This window comes from Bactrocera latifrons, unplaced genomic scaffold, assembly GCF_001853355.1.
Source record: "Bactrocera latifrons isolate USDA-ARS-PBARC rearing strain unplaced genomic scaffold, ASM185335v1 scaffold_258, whole genome shotgun sequence".
NCBI classification, from domain to species: domain Eukaryota; kingdom Metazoa; phylum Arthropoda; class Insecta; order Diptera; family Tephritidae; genus Bactrocera; species Bactrocera latifrons.
Window position 1 is genome coordinate 276933 of NW_017536163.1, and position 17947 is coordinate 294879.

The 17947-nt window shown below is 37.1% G+C and overlaps 1 protein-coding gene and 1 long non-coding RNA gene across 10 annotated transcripts in view; one reads left to right on the forward strand and one right to left on the reverse strand.

The window, feature by feature from the left end:
* The window catches only part of LOC108969569, a 319863-nt gene that overhangs the window by 198537 nt on the left and 103379 nt on the right, over positions 1-17947 (reverse strand). The window lies entirely within an intron of this gene.
* The window catches only part of LOC108969561 (titin-like), a 259294-nt gene that overhangs the window by 169787 nt on the left and 71560 nt on the right, over positions 1-17947 (forward strand). For 3 of the 8 annotated variants that reach the window (XM_018934354.1, XM_018934355.1, XM_018934356.1), the window contains 2 exons: positions 144-2111; positions 6856-8410. In XM_018934354.1, the coding sequence (XP_018789899.1) occupies positions 144-2111; positions 6856-8410 (3523 nt within the window). Of the gene's footprint in view, positions 1-143; positions 2112-6855; positions 8411-9644; positions 10179-12713; positions 12797-12884; positions 13066-13148; positions 13778-17947 lie in introns of those variants that run through there. The other 5 variants (XM_018934364.1, XM_018934359.1, XM_018934360.1 and 2 more) reach the window with 4 other exon arrangements.

The window sequence follows — 17947 nt, forward strand, 5'->3', positions numbered from 1 at the left end:
ACATGCATCCATTTAACACCAAAACCCAATAAACTGAAAAACTGTGTGTTCAACCACCCGACAATACATGAACTAAAAATATAAAAACATCACTGAATATCCAAATATCCATCGCTGACCAATCACCATCCAACCACCTTTAGACCTTCGCTAAAGAGCCACCGTCCTTTGAAACGACACAAACCGAAATTTCCAACGCATCCGATCTGCATGGCTTATCTGAGTCGAAAATAGTAACTGAGCATCGTTGCACCACCGAGGCAACAATGCGTCTAGAACACAAACAAGCGTACTTAGATCTGCCCGCGTTGAGTGAACGCCCGAAGACGCCAACCGTAGCGACCAACATCGGCACCAACACTGAACTGCCCGATTGGCAGCACCTGAAATCGGCATCGACCAACACCGATAGCACACGCTCTAAAACGGGCTCCACACAAACACCGCCGCAAGTACCACCCAAACCCTATACGACAGCTAACAACATTGCCCCCACCACAACAACCCAGCAATCACAATTCCAATCCACGCTAAGCACAGAAATCGACGGCGGCTACAAAGGTGTAGGGGAAACGCCGCTGCTGACATCAGCCACCACAACGACATCAACTTCCAAGTTCGAGAGCACAACGAGTGAGAAGAAATCCTCATCTTTCGATTTCTTTAAGAAAATTGAGAGTCTAGGTGGCACGCAGCCTGCGCCACCGGGCGAAAGATATCAGAAACAAGAGGTTAATGTGGTCAACAAACGCACAACACCATTGACGATCTCGAGACCGAGCGGTGCCACGGCGCAGTCAGCAACGCTTGAAGACGATCTCAAAAATTTGAATCTTACACCGGGTTCACCACCTGAAATCTGCTTTATACCGAAGTTGGACACCGCAAGCGCCAAACCACAAATGATTAACGATCGTATTAAAATATTAGAAGCATCACAGCAGTCACAAAAAGAGCCACCGACCGGCGGTGTACGCACACTACCGTTATTGCCCGTCTCACAGACATTTAAACATGAGTCCACCATGTCGAAGGAGGTCAAAGTCGATTATGGGCAACCGATCATAAGGCCGGCGGCTACACTGCCAGCACCTCAGCAATTCACACGTTCACCGTCGCCTAAACCATCCGCGGAGGGTGTAGCCATGTCAAAATTGTGGACACCTAGTAATTTGAGCGGTTACGAGAGCACTACAAGTGAGTTGGAGCAAAAGTATAAAGCAGAAGAGGAGAGCGATACGAAAGTGGCGCACCACGAGATTAGGGTACAAAAAGTGCCAACACCAGCGCCCGATTTGAGCGCACCCTATCTGGTGAAAGAGATCAGTAAAGCGATTCATGTACCCACAACGCCGCAGCGTGAGAAAACACCGTTAGATGATATACATTTGGTACCCGGTTCACCACCAGAGATTTGTTTTGCACCCAAACCGGAGGTGCGTCGTCAATCTTTGGTCGAGACAATGGAGAAAACTTTAGAACAAAATCTGCAACAAGGCCCCACAAAGGTGTTACCAATGTCAGTGCCTACACTCACACCAACAACCGCGCTGCAAGCCCCTAAAATAACCTCCACTTATAAGCCACCACCGCCAGTAATACCAACTAAACTGACTGTTGGTCAAACATATGAGAGTGATTACGAAAGCGATCGTTGGAAGTATAGTGGCAGTGAATCGGATGAAGCCTCATTCCGACCAGCTGGCAAGAGTGTACCAGAAGGTTTGGTTGGCACACCAAGTGTGCCCACAACTCATCATACATTCAAGACAAGCGGTTATGCAGCCGATACTGAAGATATTTCCAGTTACCGTAAAATGGAATCGACCCATCAGGAGAGTCGTTCATTTTACGAATCAACTTCCAGTTCGAAATCAACACATCAGCTGCCGCAAGCGCCAATGACATCAGTGTTCAAAACACCACCACAGCAACAACAATACACGCCACAATTCACACCAGCTCCAGCACCAGCCGCAGCCCAAACTTTCTACCAACAGCCTCAATTGGAAAAGCAACCGCCAGCTTCGATTTATTATACCAGCAAGGAAGAGGGCGGTCACGAGAAGCAGGAGTACTCGGACAAGAATGAGTACAGGCGTGAGGAGAAGGTTCGCTAGTTATCGTTGTTGTTATTGATGTTGTTATGTTGCTACCACCAACTTGTTTCTAACGTGAAACTTTTGATTTTTTTAATATTTATGTTAACTTAGTGTATGGTTTATCGCATTAAATTAGTATATTATTTATTTGTACATTTTGGCACTGATAAAATCAACAGAGCAGTGTGAGTTCACTTGTGTATAATTTCATACGTCTTTTAGTGCATAAACAGGCATGGTTATGGATCTCAAAACTAAAAAACCCTGATAATTCAAATATATCTATCTTTTCTCATTAGAAAACATACCATATATTAAGTACCAACCTCTTGGTTTGTGAATTTTCTCAGATCTTTTAGATATCAGAGTGAAAATTAGATTACTGTATGTCAAAGCAGTATAGCCCCTTATATGTATTTTTAAGTGAGTCGGATAGAACTAACGCCCATTTCTACGCATTTATCATTCGACAATATAAGGCCTACATTTAGGCTACTTCTTAAATATTTATCAAAGTCAGACACCAAGAGTTTTGTCCAATTTCCGAAAAACTCATTTCAAATTCAATACTTTTGATATTTTCATGAAATGAATTCAAAATAATTTCACCATAGGGCCAATAGATATAAATTTTTGTATATAACAACTAAGGACAATCCAGTGACTCGGCCAAAGATTATGTGGTGAAGGCTATTAATGGCGGCGGCGAGGTCAAAAGCATGGCCGATTGTGGGATATTGCATATTTCCATATATTTATAATTCGAATATCGCCTCTAAAAATCCATATTTTGTAATTATTAATTAACTTTTATATTGTACGAATACATACAAATATTCTACTAATTAAAATAATTTTAGCGATGGAAAAATCAGCGAAATTTTATATTCATAATTTATAAAAAATTATACTAAGGACCTTTCAAACTCTAATGTGAGTATTGTCTTCCTCAGTGGTGAGATTCTAAAATATTGACAGTCCTTGACCTGATAAAAAAAACTTGAACTGTTCCGGTTAAGTATACCTGACTGTTGTGAGAACGGTGGTGGATTGTCTTAAGCTTTCTGCGCTTTCACCGCATCTAAAAAGTAGTTCCTTAAGCAGGCTCGGCTCCGTGAGATATTAAAACTCATTTCTCACCACAGTTTTTTCTTATAAAAATATAATGTAAAAGGGTAAATTTTTTTACAGTGTAACGTGTTTAGTGGAAATATTTATGAACTTACTTCATCAAGATGGTATAAATGATTATCTTCTATCTTTATTAATTTATGCCGGCATATGTGATATATATCAGTTGCTTGTTCGATACGCTACTCTCCAGAGTTTGAAGAAGAAAGTTACATAAATATGAAGGATGGTTTAGATATTAGGACTTATAGCCACTTACAAATAGATAATGTAATTTGCCATGAGCAATTAATTTTGAAATTTTTTGGATTTCCTAGATCTCGTCGCCTATCTCTAGGAGATGTTCCAAAAAAAAATGGTGTGTGACAGTGAGGAAAATTTCTCTGCATTAAATCATCAAATCCAGAAACCAAAAAGTTGTAAAAGTAACATTGCTATAGATGAATATAGGCAATGAGCGAAGCTCGAGTAAAAAATTGAATTTTTGACCAAATTTCGGTTTGCAAAAATACAGCTGGTATTTTTGTGAAAATATGATTTAAAAATTCATAATTACTAGCAAAAATTCAATATAAAGGACGTGCGAAAATTTCAAGTTCATCGACTCAACGAAAAATTTTCTTCAATGGCTCTCAAAACAACTTTTCGAGTTAGTAGCATAAATTCAAAGTTTTTTACAAATACGTTCACATCCCCAAAACTATATGCCGAAATATTCCAAATATATCTACCAACATATCATCAAAGAAAAAATAAAAAATCGCTTTCTGTTATAATTCCCAATATATAATCATTTTATAACCAAAACTCATATTTTGTTTCAATATGGGTGTATGATAACCAATGTAACCATTTTAAAACCAAAACTCAAATTTTGTGTCAATTTGAGTCGTTTCTTTTGTATTCCTTTCTTCGCTTCAAAGCTTATGAAAAGTGATGTCACGTTATTTTGCATTTCCGGTAACGATATGTACGGCGGCGTAAAACAATTTTTTTAAATTCACATACGCATATAATCCCTAAAGAGGATCCGTTAAAATATGGTATTTTGTTTATAAGTCAGTAATTTTTACTTAGATTCTCCTCACTACTTTACTGGGTTCATTCAGTGCCAAAAAGAAAAAAAATTAGTTGCCAATTGTATGTAGTGCTAGTATTTACGAATTTGTATGTATGTATTAAAGTTGTGCACCGATTTGAATATAACTTTTGAAGCTGATTTTATTTTATTTGTATGGGAATACTGAACTATTTTTAAAATATTTTTAAACTGAACCAAGTTCGAGAATCGAAAAAAGTATGAAAATTACTTCTAAATTTTTTGATTATTTTTCTTATTTTTTATTTAAACTTTTCTTTATTTTTTTCTAAATAATATATCATTTAAAACCCAAATATAATATTCCAAAATCGTCGTAGAAATCAAGTAAATTCAGCTTCAGAATGATTTAGATACGTGTTATATAATAAACGTGTACCTCTTTTTCTTTTTGTTCTTGTAAACCAGTAAATTTGTATATTTTTATTTACATTTAGTTTGTGCATTAACATTGGAAAAGCTATAATTAGCAAAAAATTTATTTTATATTAAAAATTTCATTTTATTTTATATCTAATTTTTTACTTTTGTAAATTATGAATTCTTTTGAATTTTGATTTTAAACTTATTTTTTATTAGAAAAAATTATGTATAAGCTTCGCTGTATTTGCTTTCAGGCATTTAGCGTTCTTTGTTGCCTCGTAATATCCGCAAGCATTATCATCAATTCTACATTTATAGCATCCATTGTAAAAAACAACGCAAAACAAAAAATGCACTAAAACCCATAAATAGCCGCAAATATCATTACTACAATTAAGTAGTCAAGAAAGCGCATCATCAAACACGCATTGCATTAAACAAGTATAATATGATTATGAATAGTTTATGGTTACGCGCAAAAGTATGCTACAGCAAGCAGTTGCACGCCTATAAATAAGCCGCTTTAAGCAATTGGACTCATTTGCGAATTCTTTAATATCATATATTAAGCACTAATAAATATACATATATACATATATAAATATATAAAAAGACTAATCCATTAAATTATAAATACCATTGCATGGTTGGGAATGCCAAGAAGTCATGTCATGCACGTTGTCACATGTTTTTTTTTGAAGTTCATCATCATATAAAAATAGAGATTTCATCACGAACATATTTACTTATGGATGTATATTATTTGTTTTATATATCATATTTTTATGATTTATTATTAGCAAACTTGCTTAAGTAAGCTGCGAGCAGAAAAATATATTTAACTATAAAATCAAATAACCAATATATAGGTTATATGACTGATCAAAGATAACTGGTGGGCTGCAAGTAACCATTAGTTTTCAAAGAAAAATAGTCAAACAGATTTTTGAATATAATAGATATTGTTAATGAGGCCTTTGGATTAGTTAGGATTAAACGAATTTTTCATTGTTGAAGTAAAGATCACTTCTCTGAAGTATCTAAAAGTCATAATGCGAAAATGCACCCACAAGCCTTGAACTCATCAAAAATTCCGACTAAAAGCTTTGAACTTATCATAAATCGCGAATAAATGCGTTAAACTCATCCACAAACATCTGAAGTGCACTCAGCTTGTTCGAATGAAGACTTAGACTGGCAACAGCCGCATAATCACAACTTTGATCAATATGCTAGCGGTAAAATCTGAAAATTAGTTGAAGTAGGAAGGACCAGGTTTCGCCGACGGAACAGTTCTGGAATGATTTTGTATTAATAGTGCCTATGTCGCCCTTCCGAAACCAAAAAAGCTTTTCATGCTTTTATCTTGTTTTAAAACTTTTGCTAAGTCGTTGTGGATGATTGGAAGAGGTTAACGGTCGACAAACTCAGCATTGTGTGGGTACAAAAGTCCATTTTATAGAACACTCAATATTCTTCAAAATCTATGAATCGAGATATTTATTCAAATAGTTCGAAGCGAGATATGAATTCTTTTATATTAGATAATAATGAGCAAGAAAAAACAGATGTGAGGTGAAGGACCTACCCGTTATAATTAAGAGCTCATGCTTGGAGCAATTTCTAAAAGCTGTCTAAGTACCTAATTTTCAGAGTATAAAGAAAAAAAAATATTCCTTTTTTTACCCACCCCACCCAGCGAACATACCATATAAATACAGAATAATTTTCTTTGGACTTTCATGAAATCATTAGGTACCCTTGGTGCTTTCTCAGGGCCAAGAATTCCGCTCAAAAAATTGAGCTTTCAGTTTTGAACATAGCTTTCATGGAGTGGGTGAAAAGTCTCACGAGATTCAATTAATGCGGTTTCAGTATGAGGTTATCAGCAATTTAATTTTGACCTTTTTTCGTCTTCTTGATATAACAGTTGAACAATTTTGTATTAGCACAGCGCAAGTTTTCAATTATAAAGGAAAATATATTATTCATAATTTACTTACATTGCTCTCACACGCTATTTAGTCCTGCAACAATAATAAATTTTATTTTCATTTTGATTGGTGTTTGTTACTTTTCGCCGTTTTAAAAGCTCAGCTTACTATAAAACTTAGCGTATCGCTGATGGCTAACCTTTATTTCTTTCAAATCATTTCACAGGACTATAAGAGCGTATCTAGCATGAGCAGCAGCTACTATAACGCCTCCAATATAAGCAACATTAGCAATATTAGCGCACCTAAATATCAATCAGTGCCTTTGAAGTTACCAACACCGACAGTCACACCCGTACCGGCACAGCGTAAGACACCAGCCGAATTCAGCGACTACAGCAGTGAAGTCGAGGAACGTTTCCGCTCCGTCTCACGCACACAAGAATCGGACAACGAGATCAAGGGCTACCGTGTCGTCTTCCCACCAACGCCAACACCAAAATCACACCTGACTAATGGACATAAATCACCAGCTGTGGTGGTGACACCATCGCCCATGGATTTCGAGCCCACACCGCCAGCGGTGAGCACTTACCCGCGACAGAAGTTCGAGCCCATCAAAAAGGAAGTACGACATGAAATCAAGACCGAATCCAAGGAGCAGAAACAATACTTCCAGCAGCAAAAAACGCAACAGCAACAACAACAGGTATACAAACCGAAACCAGTGGCCGCCAAGTTTATCGCTGCCACACAACAGCAACAACAGCAAAAACAGCAGCAACAGCAACAGCCAAGATATGAGCCACGCCCACAACCGGCGCTTTACTACAACGCCATTGCCGGCACACCGCTGCATATGGCTAAAATGGCGACCGAAACTAAAAATATTATGCACATGAAAGAATCATCCGAAACTTGCCAGCGTGTGGTGAATATGCAGCAGACCAAGCGCGTCATACACTTCGACAGCCAGAAGGAACAACAGGAACGTCAAGTGAGCACACCACTCGAGCCGTTCCCCTACAGCCCATCACCGAGTCGCTACACGCCAACACAACAAATGCGTGTACCACCGCCACCTACACCGACTAAGTTCGTACCGGGCGAATTCCGTGAGAGCGATTATGATAGCGAAATAGAGAATGCGAAGATACGTCCTCTGTGGACGCCACATGGCGAAAATGGTCCGCTGCGCTTTAGGCATGTCGAACCGCCACAAATGGGACGCGCTTGCAGCGTGCCACGCGCCTATGAACGTGTACTCTCACCAATGGAGTTCGATCACGGTCCCGAAATGCCTTCAAAAATAAAAATCGACCCTAACGAATTGCGTTCACAACGCGGTAGTAGCCTCAGCGCGACCAGTCAGCGTACTCAGTCGCTAAATCGTCACTCGTCCATGAAGAGCAGCACTAGCTCCAGCTATCAGCAGCGTTATCAGACCTTACAGCCTGATGCTACGGTTGTCGAGAAACGCTTTCCACGTGACGATATGAACTTGAAAGTCGGTTCTCCACCTAAATACGGTTACATACAGTCGCAAATCGATCAACAAGGCAAGCAGATGAGTTCGACCTTCTTGCAAAAGTCACATCAGTTCATCAGTGACATCACCAGTGATATGCAGCAGAAGAGTAGTAAGACCACGAAAATATATAATGGCAGCGCTGAACCGAAAGTCATTACGCACTCCTTCCGACCGGGTTTCAAGCGTGCCCCCAGCGAGGGTGACAACAAGCCGCAAGCATATCGTGACGAATCGCGCGTCTCGCAATACGGTAAGTACCGAATATGAGAGCTTCTCGTAGTTGTAGAGTTTTGCATATAAGCCCACAATAAAGGGCGTTCTATTGCAAATGTTTATGAGTATATACATCGGTAGGCAAAAGTATTTGGACTTGGCTGCAGAAATTGAGTTCAAAGATACCTTCATAAGGATTCTATTAGTCGAAACTTAGTCTTAAGTGGTAGTGTGAGAATAATGTATCGGAATCTACATTGCTTTCATAACTTTCTCTGTCTTTTTAAGAGTTTTAACTACGGAGTTAATCGCATCTTATATCGCTTCATATAATTACAACTCGGAATTAAGTTAAATTGGAATGACAGAATCATAGAACATCATTCCTCTGATGTATACTGGCTCTATAAAGAAAGTATCTAGCTGAAACTCACTTTGGTCGCAAATTCTCGCCATATAAAACGACTATTTATAGGAAATATCATTCTCGTTAGAAAATCGGGAATATAACGGTTTTCTTACTCAGAGCTTGTATGCGCAAGAGTAAAGACATAGCGATGAAATTCAACACAATAACATAACTACAAGAAAACCGCATGGTGGGTAGAATACCGAGATCATTTCGTATATAACGGTTTTGTCAGCTAACTGTAAAGCTACCGAAGTGAAATTCGAAACTGTCGAATATTTTTTCTGTAATATTACTATATAGAAAAATAGTTGCGATCGGTTAAAAATTACGACCCCTTTTCATATAAAGTTTTTTTCTATTAAGCGGTAGTAACTACAAATATTGAGCTATCAAGTCGCAAAGGTGCTATCGAGTTCTATATAATATAAATATATCAGATATATCAAAACCATTTCATAAAAGTTTCCACTTTTTTATTGCCACAGCAAAGTGATGAATACTTTTGTCTATTGGTGTATGTACTATAGCAAATTGGTATCTGAATTATACAGTTTTTTTACAGTTTTCAAAATTCGAAATTAGCTTGCGAGTTTTACGATTTTCCCCGACTAACACACGCATATATACAATAATTTATATTTACCGATTTTCAAAACTGGAATGTTTCGTTTTGTTCCCTTATTACATATAATATTTATTTTCAAACATATATTTTATATATCATAATATTATTTATATTATATTTATTTATTTACAACAAAAACACACTGTCTCTCTCACTCTGCACCCACAACCAACCAACCAACTGCCCCATCCAAAAATCTACGTGTCTAACTACGTTTATCTCCACACAAAAAAGGTACAAAATGTGTCGATCCCAACACCGGTCTAATTTACTTTAAATATGATTTTGGCTATGAATTCGGTATACTCTTCCCGGGCGAGGGTCACAAATTCGTAAGCAACCAATGGAATAGCTCGTCGTCAGCACTGCCACTGCGTCACGCTTCCGGTACACCCACTCAACAGTTGTTACATAGTGGTCGTAAGTCACCATACCCTTTAAGTGGTGGCGTTGATGAGCTCGTCATACCGGTGCAACATGAACGCACCACTGCAGCCACACCGACACGCGCATTCACCCCAACGCGACTCAGTGTACCGTACGCGCGTCCAGCATCAGCTCAGAGCGGTTATTACTCGGACACCGGCAGCGCGAGTCGTCGTAGTCCAGCGCCGTCGGGTGTTCACAGTGTCAGCGGCGGTGGTGCTGCAAATGGTGTGCATAGACTCAAGAAACATTATAGCCTACCCAACACACAAGTTATCGATATAAATATCGATCGTCTACACGATAATGAGCCACTGAATCGTCTGTCGTATTTAAATACAGGTATTGATTGTACTCGAACGTGAACGCCTCACACTACTAGCTAGCTATCTCATTCGATCATCATACTCTCTCTCTGCTACTCGTATTACAAAGTCACAAAAATGGATGTTGTATTAACCAATTGTTGTTGTAATGTCTTATGCATTCGCGCCGTATAGGCGGTTAATATGGAATGTCGCACTTTCTGGCAATCAGCGATTTGCACAAACCAAGCAATTACACTGATCGCTAAAAGTAATCAAGCGCAGCACTTCTTCTCTCAAGCCAAGCTTGCTCTAAGTGAACTCATACACTTACATCTACTACATTAATATATACAAATTTGTATATACTCGAAAAGATGTTTCATTTCATTACTTCTTTGGCGATAATTCTACTCAAATACACCGTTATCATTGTATTATACTCGCCATCATCATAATATTCATTGCCTATCGCTTCTTTATAATATTTTAACAACAAAAAAGCCGCCCCGTTCTTTCCTCAGCTGGATGATTACTAGTTAAAATACTCACTTCAATGCTAAAAAAAAAAACTATCGTTTTTATACATTTTTTGAGAATCCTCATTGGATTAAAAACGAGTATACTTTTCCGCTATATAATTCCGTAGATTCGTCAGTCAAAGAACTACATACGCTTTATAGTTGCCCATAATCATCGTATGATAATCGGTCGTCGCTAGTTTTAGTTGTAATATGACAATTCCCAGTCCGCCTTGGTAAATCAAATCCTCAAACTCCATTATAGATCCGCTAAGAAGTTTACCCAAATTGATGTTGTAAAAATAGTTGTTGTCTTACCTGAAAAGAAAAGAAACCATAGACATGATTAATATATGGAAAAAGTATTATATTTTGGCAAGTGCGCTCCAAAAGAATATATTTTTTAAAAATTTGTGTGTTCTTTTGCAGCTCGCTTACATTAATTTGTAGTAAGCTGTTGTGTTTGCCTGATTTTCTATACTGAGTTTGTTGAATAGCTTGCGCATGCTTTTATTATTTGCTTTAATTTCGATGTATCGGTAATAGCTTTAAATGATTCTTATCAAAGTTATGGGTAACAAAATAATTATTGCTGTCCCCACTATTTTGTGATTATTTTAGGCTTTTAGTCTCAGAAACATAATGTACATATATCCCGATCAGATATGTGTTTCTAAACTTAAGAAGCTATATACAATTGCAAGTCAGAAAAAAGTCTTGATTTTTTAAGAGACATTTTATTTAGAAAAAATTGTATTTCTTTGTTCCCGTAATCGACTTCCAAGAAGACCTCCCAAAAGGTGATTTTTGCGACGAGAAAGATTTGCGTGTTTAAAAACTTCTTAAATTCAAAAAAGTTGCGAAAAAATATAATAATAATAGATGAATACGAGTGGTTAAAAGTCCAGTCAAAATTTTGATTTGCACCAAAGAGTGGCTTAAAAAATTCCTTCAATCATTACCTGGCAAATATATTTAAAAGGTTTTAATAAATAAAAAACAAAAAAAAAAACAAAAAAAAATAAAAAATAAAAATACTGTGGCCAAAAAACTAGTTTAAATTTTGATTTCTGATCAAATGGCGGCTTCCCAAAGGGTCATATGAAATTTCAATCAGTCCAATCGTTTTGGAGACGTTTTCCTAACTAACTCTAATTGCACTAAGTTAAAGAATCCTTAGAAATGCCACTATATCCCTGACACTATTCTGAAATTTACTGGATAATATGTATAAATATTTAAATAAGTATGCAAAAAAAAAACAGGTCACAGGAGGATGTAAACACCTACCTGTGTGCATTATTTAGTGAAGGTAGTAACAAATACCGAAAAATGGTACACATGAATTCAAGTTTATTTACCTACCTGAATACATTTTTATATAAGTAATAGATGTTTAGCTAAGATCGCCTTTTTTAATTTATTTTTTATTTACTATATGCTCGCTTCAAATTTTAAAATTTCTGAAAGTGAATATACAGAAAAATGGTACAATTGTGCCGTTAGTTTTTATTACATTAGCTGAAAATTTTACAATTAGTGAAACGAATGAATTACCTACTGAATAAAAATTTACCTAAAAACGGTACAAATAAATCTACTTGTTTTTTTAATGTGCTCGCCCAAAATTTAACAATTTGCGAATAAAAATATACCAAAAATCCGGTACAATTTCAAATACTTATTTCTAAATATGCTTGCTTAACATTTGCTGCAAGATCATATGATATTTTTAATAACAAGATTTTTATTTTAATTTTTGCTACGCATTCGCCAAACCGTTGCTCTACGGTACGCTTCCCCGCCTGCATGCAGCTTGCGTTAATGCTTGTATTTTGTACTGTTTATTTTTGATAATTACAGAAAACACAAAAACTTTGTGTTACTGCTCGTGCCTGTTAATCTGTGTTACAATCAGTGAATGCTATATGAATAATATATATTCTAAAGTTCATGTCGTGAGTGCCAAACTATTAACTTGCATTAAAAGAATCCCAAACAAACAAAAAATAAATATAATTTTCAAACAAATATCTCACAAAAAATCACAGCAACAGAACTGCCATCGGATGTACCCGTTAACGCACACCTTAATCGCGACGATTACCCGAAGCGCGCGCCACAATTCATAACGGTAAGTGTAGCCACAGCGAGCTCATTTCAAATTAATTCCATAGCAACAGAAAGTAATAAAAATTCTACGCTTTTTAACTTGCTCGCAGCCACTGAAAGAATACGCCGTTATGTTGGGTCAAATCGCACGCTTCGAGTGCATCGTGCAATCGCATCCTACAGCGAATGTGACATGGAGTCGCAATGGCGTCGCCTTGCAGAACAGCGCTAAGTATGTTATTGAGTACCGTAATGGTGTCTGTCGTCTGACCATACCACAGGCATATCCAGGTAAATATGCACACATACACACTCTTGAAATAAATACATACATATGTATATTAAATCTCCCGCCTCTCCAACCCTCACAACAGATGATGCCGGTGTCTATGCCTGCACCGCCACGAATCCTTTGGGCACAGCCACCACTTCCGGACAGCTGCTCGTGCAAGCCAAGCGTTTATGAATTCGAGCCAAGGCAGTAAATTGAGAAAAATTCGACCAAGTACACACTGGAAAATGTGTGGCAACTATCTTTAAATATAATGCATACGGAATATACTAAAGTTTTGCAGACTTTTCGTTATATTATAAGCAGTTAGTGAAAAAACATGTGTTAATGTATTAATTGTGCTTCAAATTCATGCTCAACGCAGACGCATGCGCACAGACACAGCCTTATAAGTTGCTGAAAATGTAAATGTGTGTGTTTAATTTCTCTTTCTTTGGTGTCAAATGGAAAATTTCGAATTTATTTGCAATGAAAAAAATACTCAAGCTATATACATACTTATACATACATACGTACATATACAAGCAGAGAGCCTATTTTATTACGCAGCAATTAAGCCAATTTGAAATTGATATAATTTTACATTTATGTGCCGAATTTGTCATTATTTATGCTTATATAACAATAGTATTACATGTTTTTATGATGATTATTATTACTATTATTTGAATAAATTATTCGTGGAACTTTGTTTTGAGTAAAAAAATATTATATATGCCTTCAGTTTAACTCGGAGTCTGGTAGCAAGAAGAGGAACATACATTTTTATGACACCATAAAATACTGATTTTGAGTTTAGATTTAGAAAAATATATATTTGCAATATATTCGAAGTAAGGAAAGATTTTTGAAGACTACAGCACCTGATGTTTATATTTTCTGAAGCAGTGTTACCAAACCGGGTTCTAAAAATAGCGATTACCAAATGGGAACAAACTATTTGAATTAAGCAAAACTTCGGTTGCATCGAAGCTATAATACTCAGACGCAATACTAATAGCATTAAAGGTCATTAAAAGATTTTTGACTAGATTTTTGTAAGTTTGTTTATATGGCAGTTATGTCAAGCTAAAGTATTCGATCTGAACAAAATGTTCGGGAGTTATGGCATTGACTTGGACAATAATAACGGACTTTTCGATAAAAGCGCTAAAAAATTTTGTTTAAATAAAAAAAACACGTTTTAGGATGTCAATGAAATTATTTATTACAGTGAAAGTACATTCGATGCTATTAGGTATGGAACACGAATTCTTTTGCATGGTCACCACTGGCACGCTTGAAGAAGACCAGATTTTTCTGGAAGTCGATTGTGTGGCTTGTTGCGCCGTCCTGTCGGTATCACATATCGTCCAAGTCTGTATCATCCAATTCGGGTAAAAAATATTCGGTTATCGTTGAGCGGTAGCGATTCCCATTCACAATAACGTGTCGGTCTTGATCATCACATCCACTCGGGAGAAGTACGGTCCAATGATGCCGCCGGCCCATAAACCGCACCAAACCGTAATTTTTTTGTGATGCAATGATGAGTCATGGAGAACGTGTGGATTGCTGCCTAACCAATAATGCATATTTTGCTTATTGACGAAGCCATTCAGCCAAAAATGAGCCTCATCGCTGAAGATCATTTTCAAAGTGTTGCTCAGCTCAGTTCACGAACATACGACAATTCTGGTGCTTAAGCGGCTTCAGTCTTGTGTCAAATTGATCTTGTAAGGATGTAGTTCAAGATCCTTTCGTAAAATTCGCTACAACTGCGTCAGAGAGATGCCCAACGCTTGAGAACGTCGTGTAAGAGACTGATTTGTTTCTTCTTGATGCACTAGCGACAGCAACACTCTCCACACTTGGTACACTTCATTGTCACACTGGCGGGCCGACATTTTGTATTGTGCTTGTAGGTTAAAATTTTTCCACCAGACGATCAATTGTTGATCTGACGGGACGATTATGACGACCATAAATACGTGTAGCGCTCTTAAAGTTGAGAACACTGGTTTCGAATTTCGGTAGTTAATTTTAATAATTTCGATCGTTGTCGGATCGTGTAAGTTTCCATGATGAAATTACAAACCTTACTGAAGAGAGTTAGTTAAAAGAACGGGAAAAATATGCCGTAGTTTGCTGCCCCTACCGATCTACTTTTGTAGGATCCCTATTGAAAAACTCGTTATCCACGCGTTTCCTGAAATCACGAGGTTTTAACTCACCCCAGTATCGACAATTTTGTTTGCTGTCGAAATCATTAAATCAGGAATGAGTTTCGTCTGAGAAGATGATTTTTCGATGAACGTGGATATGGGGATTTGTGTCACATGTGGGTAATAAATACGCTGACAATTTGACACAAATCCTAAATCTATCAGAATCTATTTTCTTCATTTTAGAAGAAAAACTTCAAGTTCACATTCTAGCCACTTTTAGACAATAGGTGTTTCGCATTCTATCCTATTTAAATATGTAATATCAAAAGTATGAAATTTTTTTATTGAATCCGACAGGCATCTTTAGCATTTTTATAGCAAGCAATATAGCTATTTGAGGAATGTGTAAACGTCCAAGGGTAGAAAAGCAAATAATGTTAAAGAGGTAAGATTTTTTATGAACTTTTGAAACGGTGATCTGTCCGAGCTGGGAAAATATATTTTTCAAAGCTTCACCAAATAAGTCATGTAACAAAACCGGCTTTAGGGTCAATATTTTTTTGATAAATAATCGGAAGGTGATAAACTTTCCCTAAAAAACTGTGAAATGGGCGAATTGCCCAACAATTGGTCATAAAAAATTCCCAAGATATTTAAATTGTACTAGAAATATTCTGGAATATATTTTACATCACTTTCCAGTACGGTAGACATCACAGCACAAATCGCTTATCGTTGTTTATTATAAGCTGCCAAAATATAGAAATTAAACTAGATTAATCAAGGCTAATTTCATGTTATCATCGGCAAGAGAATAAAAAATTCGCAACAAAACGGCAATATCAAGTTAAGAAGCTACGTTAACCGCTATCATAGTACTTTTTGAAATTTTTTTAGAAATATTGCGGATATTTTTCTCCGTGTGGGTAGTAAATACATTTGTTTGATTAAAATTGTTTTAGATAAGACTATTTCTTTTTGTAATAAAATACACATATGTATTTCAATTTTCATTCAGTGACGAAAAGCTGCAAAAAACGATCGCAAAGGTGCTTTAAAGCTTTAAAAATATTTTTGAAAAAGTTAACGTCCCAAATTTTTTAAGTTTGCCAACACCCTCAGCGTCATCTGTCTTTAATATTAATTATGATCTTTCCGGAAAAACTTTCAACGCGTAAGCTCTCATAGATGCCGCCACAGTGCATAAAATGAGAATTTTCTAATAAGCAAAACAGCAACAATGGTACACTAGCAAGTAGTATTGTTGTATAAAATATTACTATGTTTTTTCGGATTCGTGAATTTCCGAAAGCTTTTACACGCAGGGGAAATTCATAAACACCTCATTTGCATACATAGAGCGCCGACGTTCGAAATTCATTTAGACGCCCACGAAATGTATATTTGTGTTTTCGTATTTGCCGCTGGCACTTTGCCACGGAATACTTGGCAAAATCTAGCGAAACTATTATTTTATTATTTTGACAAGTTGAACTCACGATTTACCACATACTTGTAGGCCAGAGATAGGCCACTTCGCGACACGTGCCGTGAAAAATCAATTGTCAACGGGTATTTAGTGGCATCCCATTTATCATTACGAAGCTACGAAAGCAAATTTCACAGAAATCTGGCTTCTTAACACCTCTAACTGTATATACTATTTCTGCGAGTATGTGTGGCCATAAAGGATTATTTGTTTTCAAACCACTTCGAAAGTATTGGCTGCGTGGTTTTAGGCGCTTTGACGTGGGTTTTTCTAACGTTTGGAATTTTTGTGAAAAGAAATACTAAGAAAATAATTGTAAAAAGAAAGCTCACTTTTTGTAAGATTTTTGGAAGTTGATGGATAGGTGTGACATCCTATTCTTCAAATGCAATTCCGAAGACTTGTATCATTATGTTGTACAGGCTACTCGTGGCAGATTTTTCGTTGTTCACATTATCGATGAGCAATATGTGGATGTGGAGGAACCGCTGGAGGAGAGGCGCAGTTAGAGTTTCACAGATAGAGTGAAGACATGAGGGAGAGTTTTCTGTAAGCAGCACTTTGTCAGACTAAACTTTAGACTATAAGACCAGTGTAGTGTCTTTCAGGCAGAAGTGGCTACTATTAAGGTGGCAATAGACGATATTGCTACGAAGTGCAGCCTCTTTCATAGAGGTGAGCATACCCTCCGACAGCAGAGCGACAATTCTTGCGCCGAGCTCTCCAACAATGCGCTCGAAGCTAATCAAAGAGTGTATGCGCTCACTAGAAATAGCATCAAAGCTACTTCACCATCAGACTTGTTTGTGTGCTTGGTTATACCGAAATCGTTGACAACTGAAAAGCCGATAATCTACCCACAGGGCGCACCTTTGTCCTGTTCTCATCGGAATGGATCCGAGTTGGATCTCCATTGACCTTGCAGGTGCTTAGAAGACACTGGTCGACAACTCTTTGTTGTGGTACTGTAATATCCTTCTGGGCAAATGAGGAGGGCAGGAAATCTTCAAAACTGTTTGCTTTTAGCAAAGTTCATCTCACCGCAATAGTAAGGGAACTGCTTAGACGTTGTCTAATAGGCGTGCATGCTATGGACGCAAGTTGACAAAGTTGTATTGAGGAGGGTGAGGTGGAAACTTCCAGACACTTCCTCTTCCAATGTGCAGATTTTGCAAGGCTGAGAGTTAAACATCTCAGCAGTCTTGCTACAAGGAAATATAGCTGAAATAGACTTTAGCCGTCTCT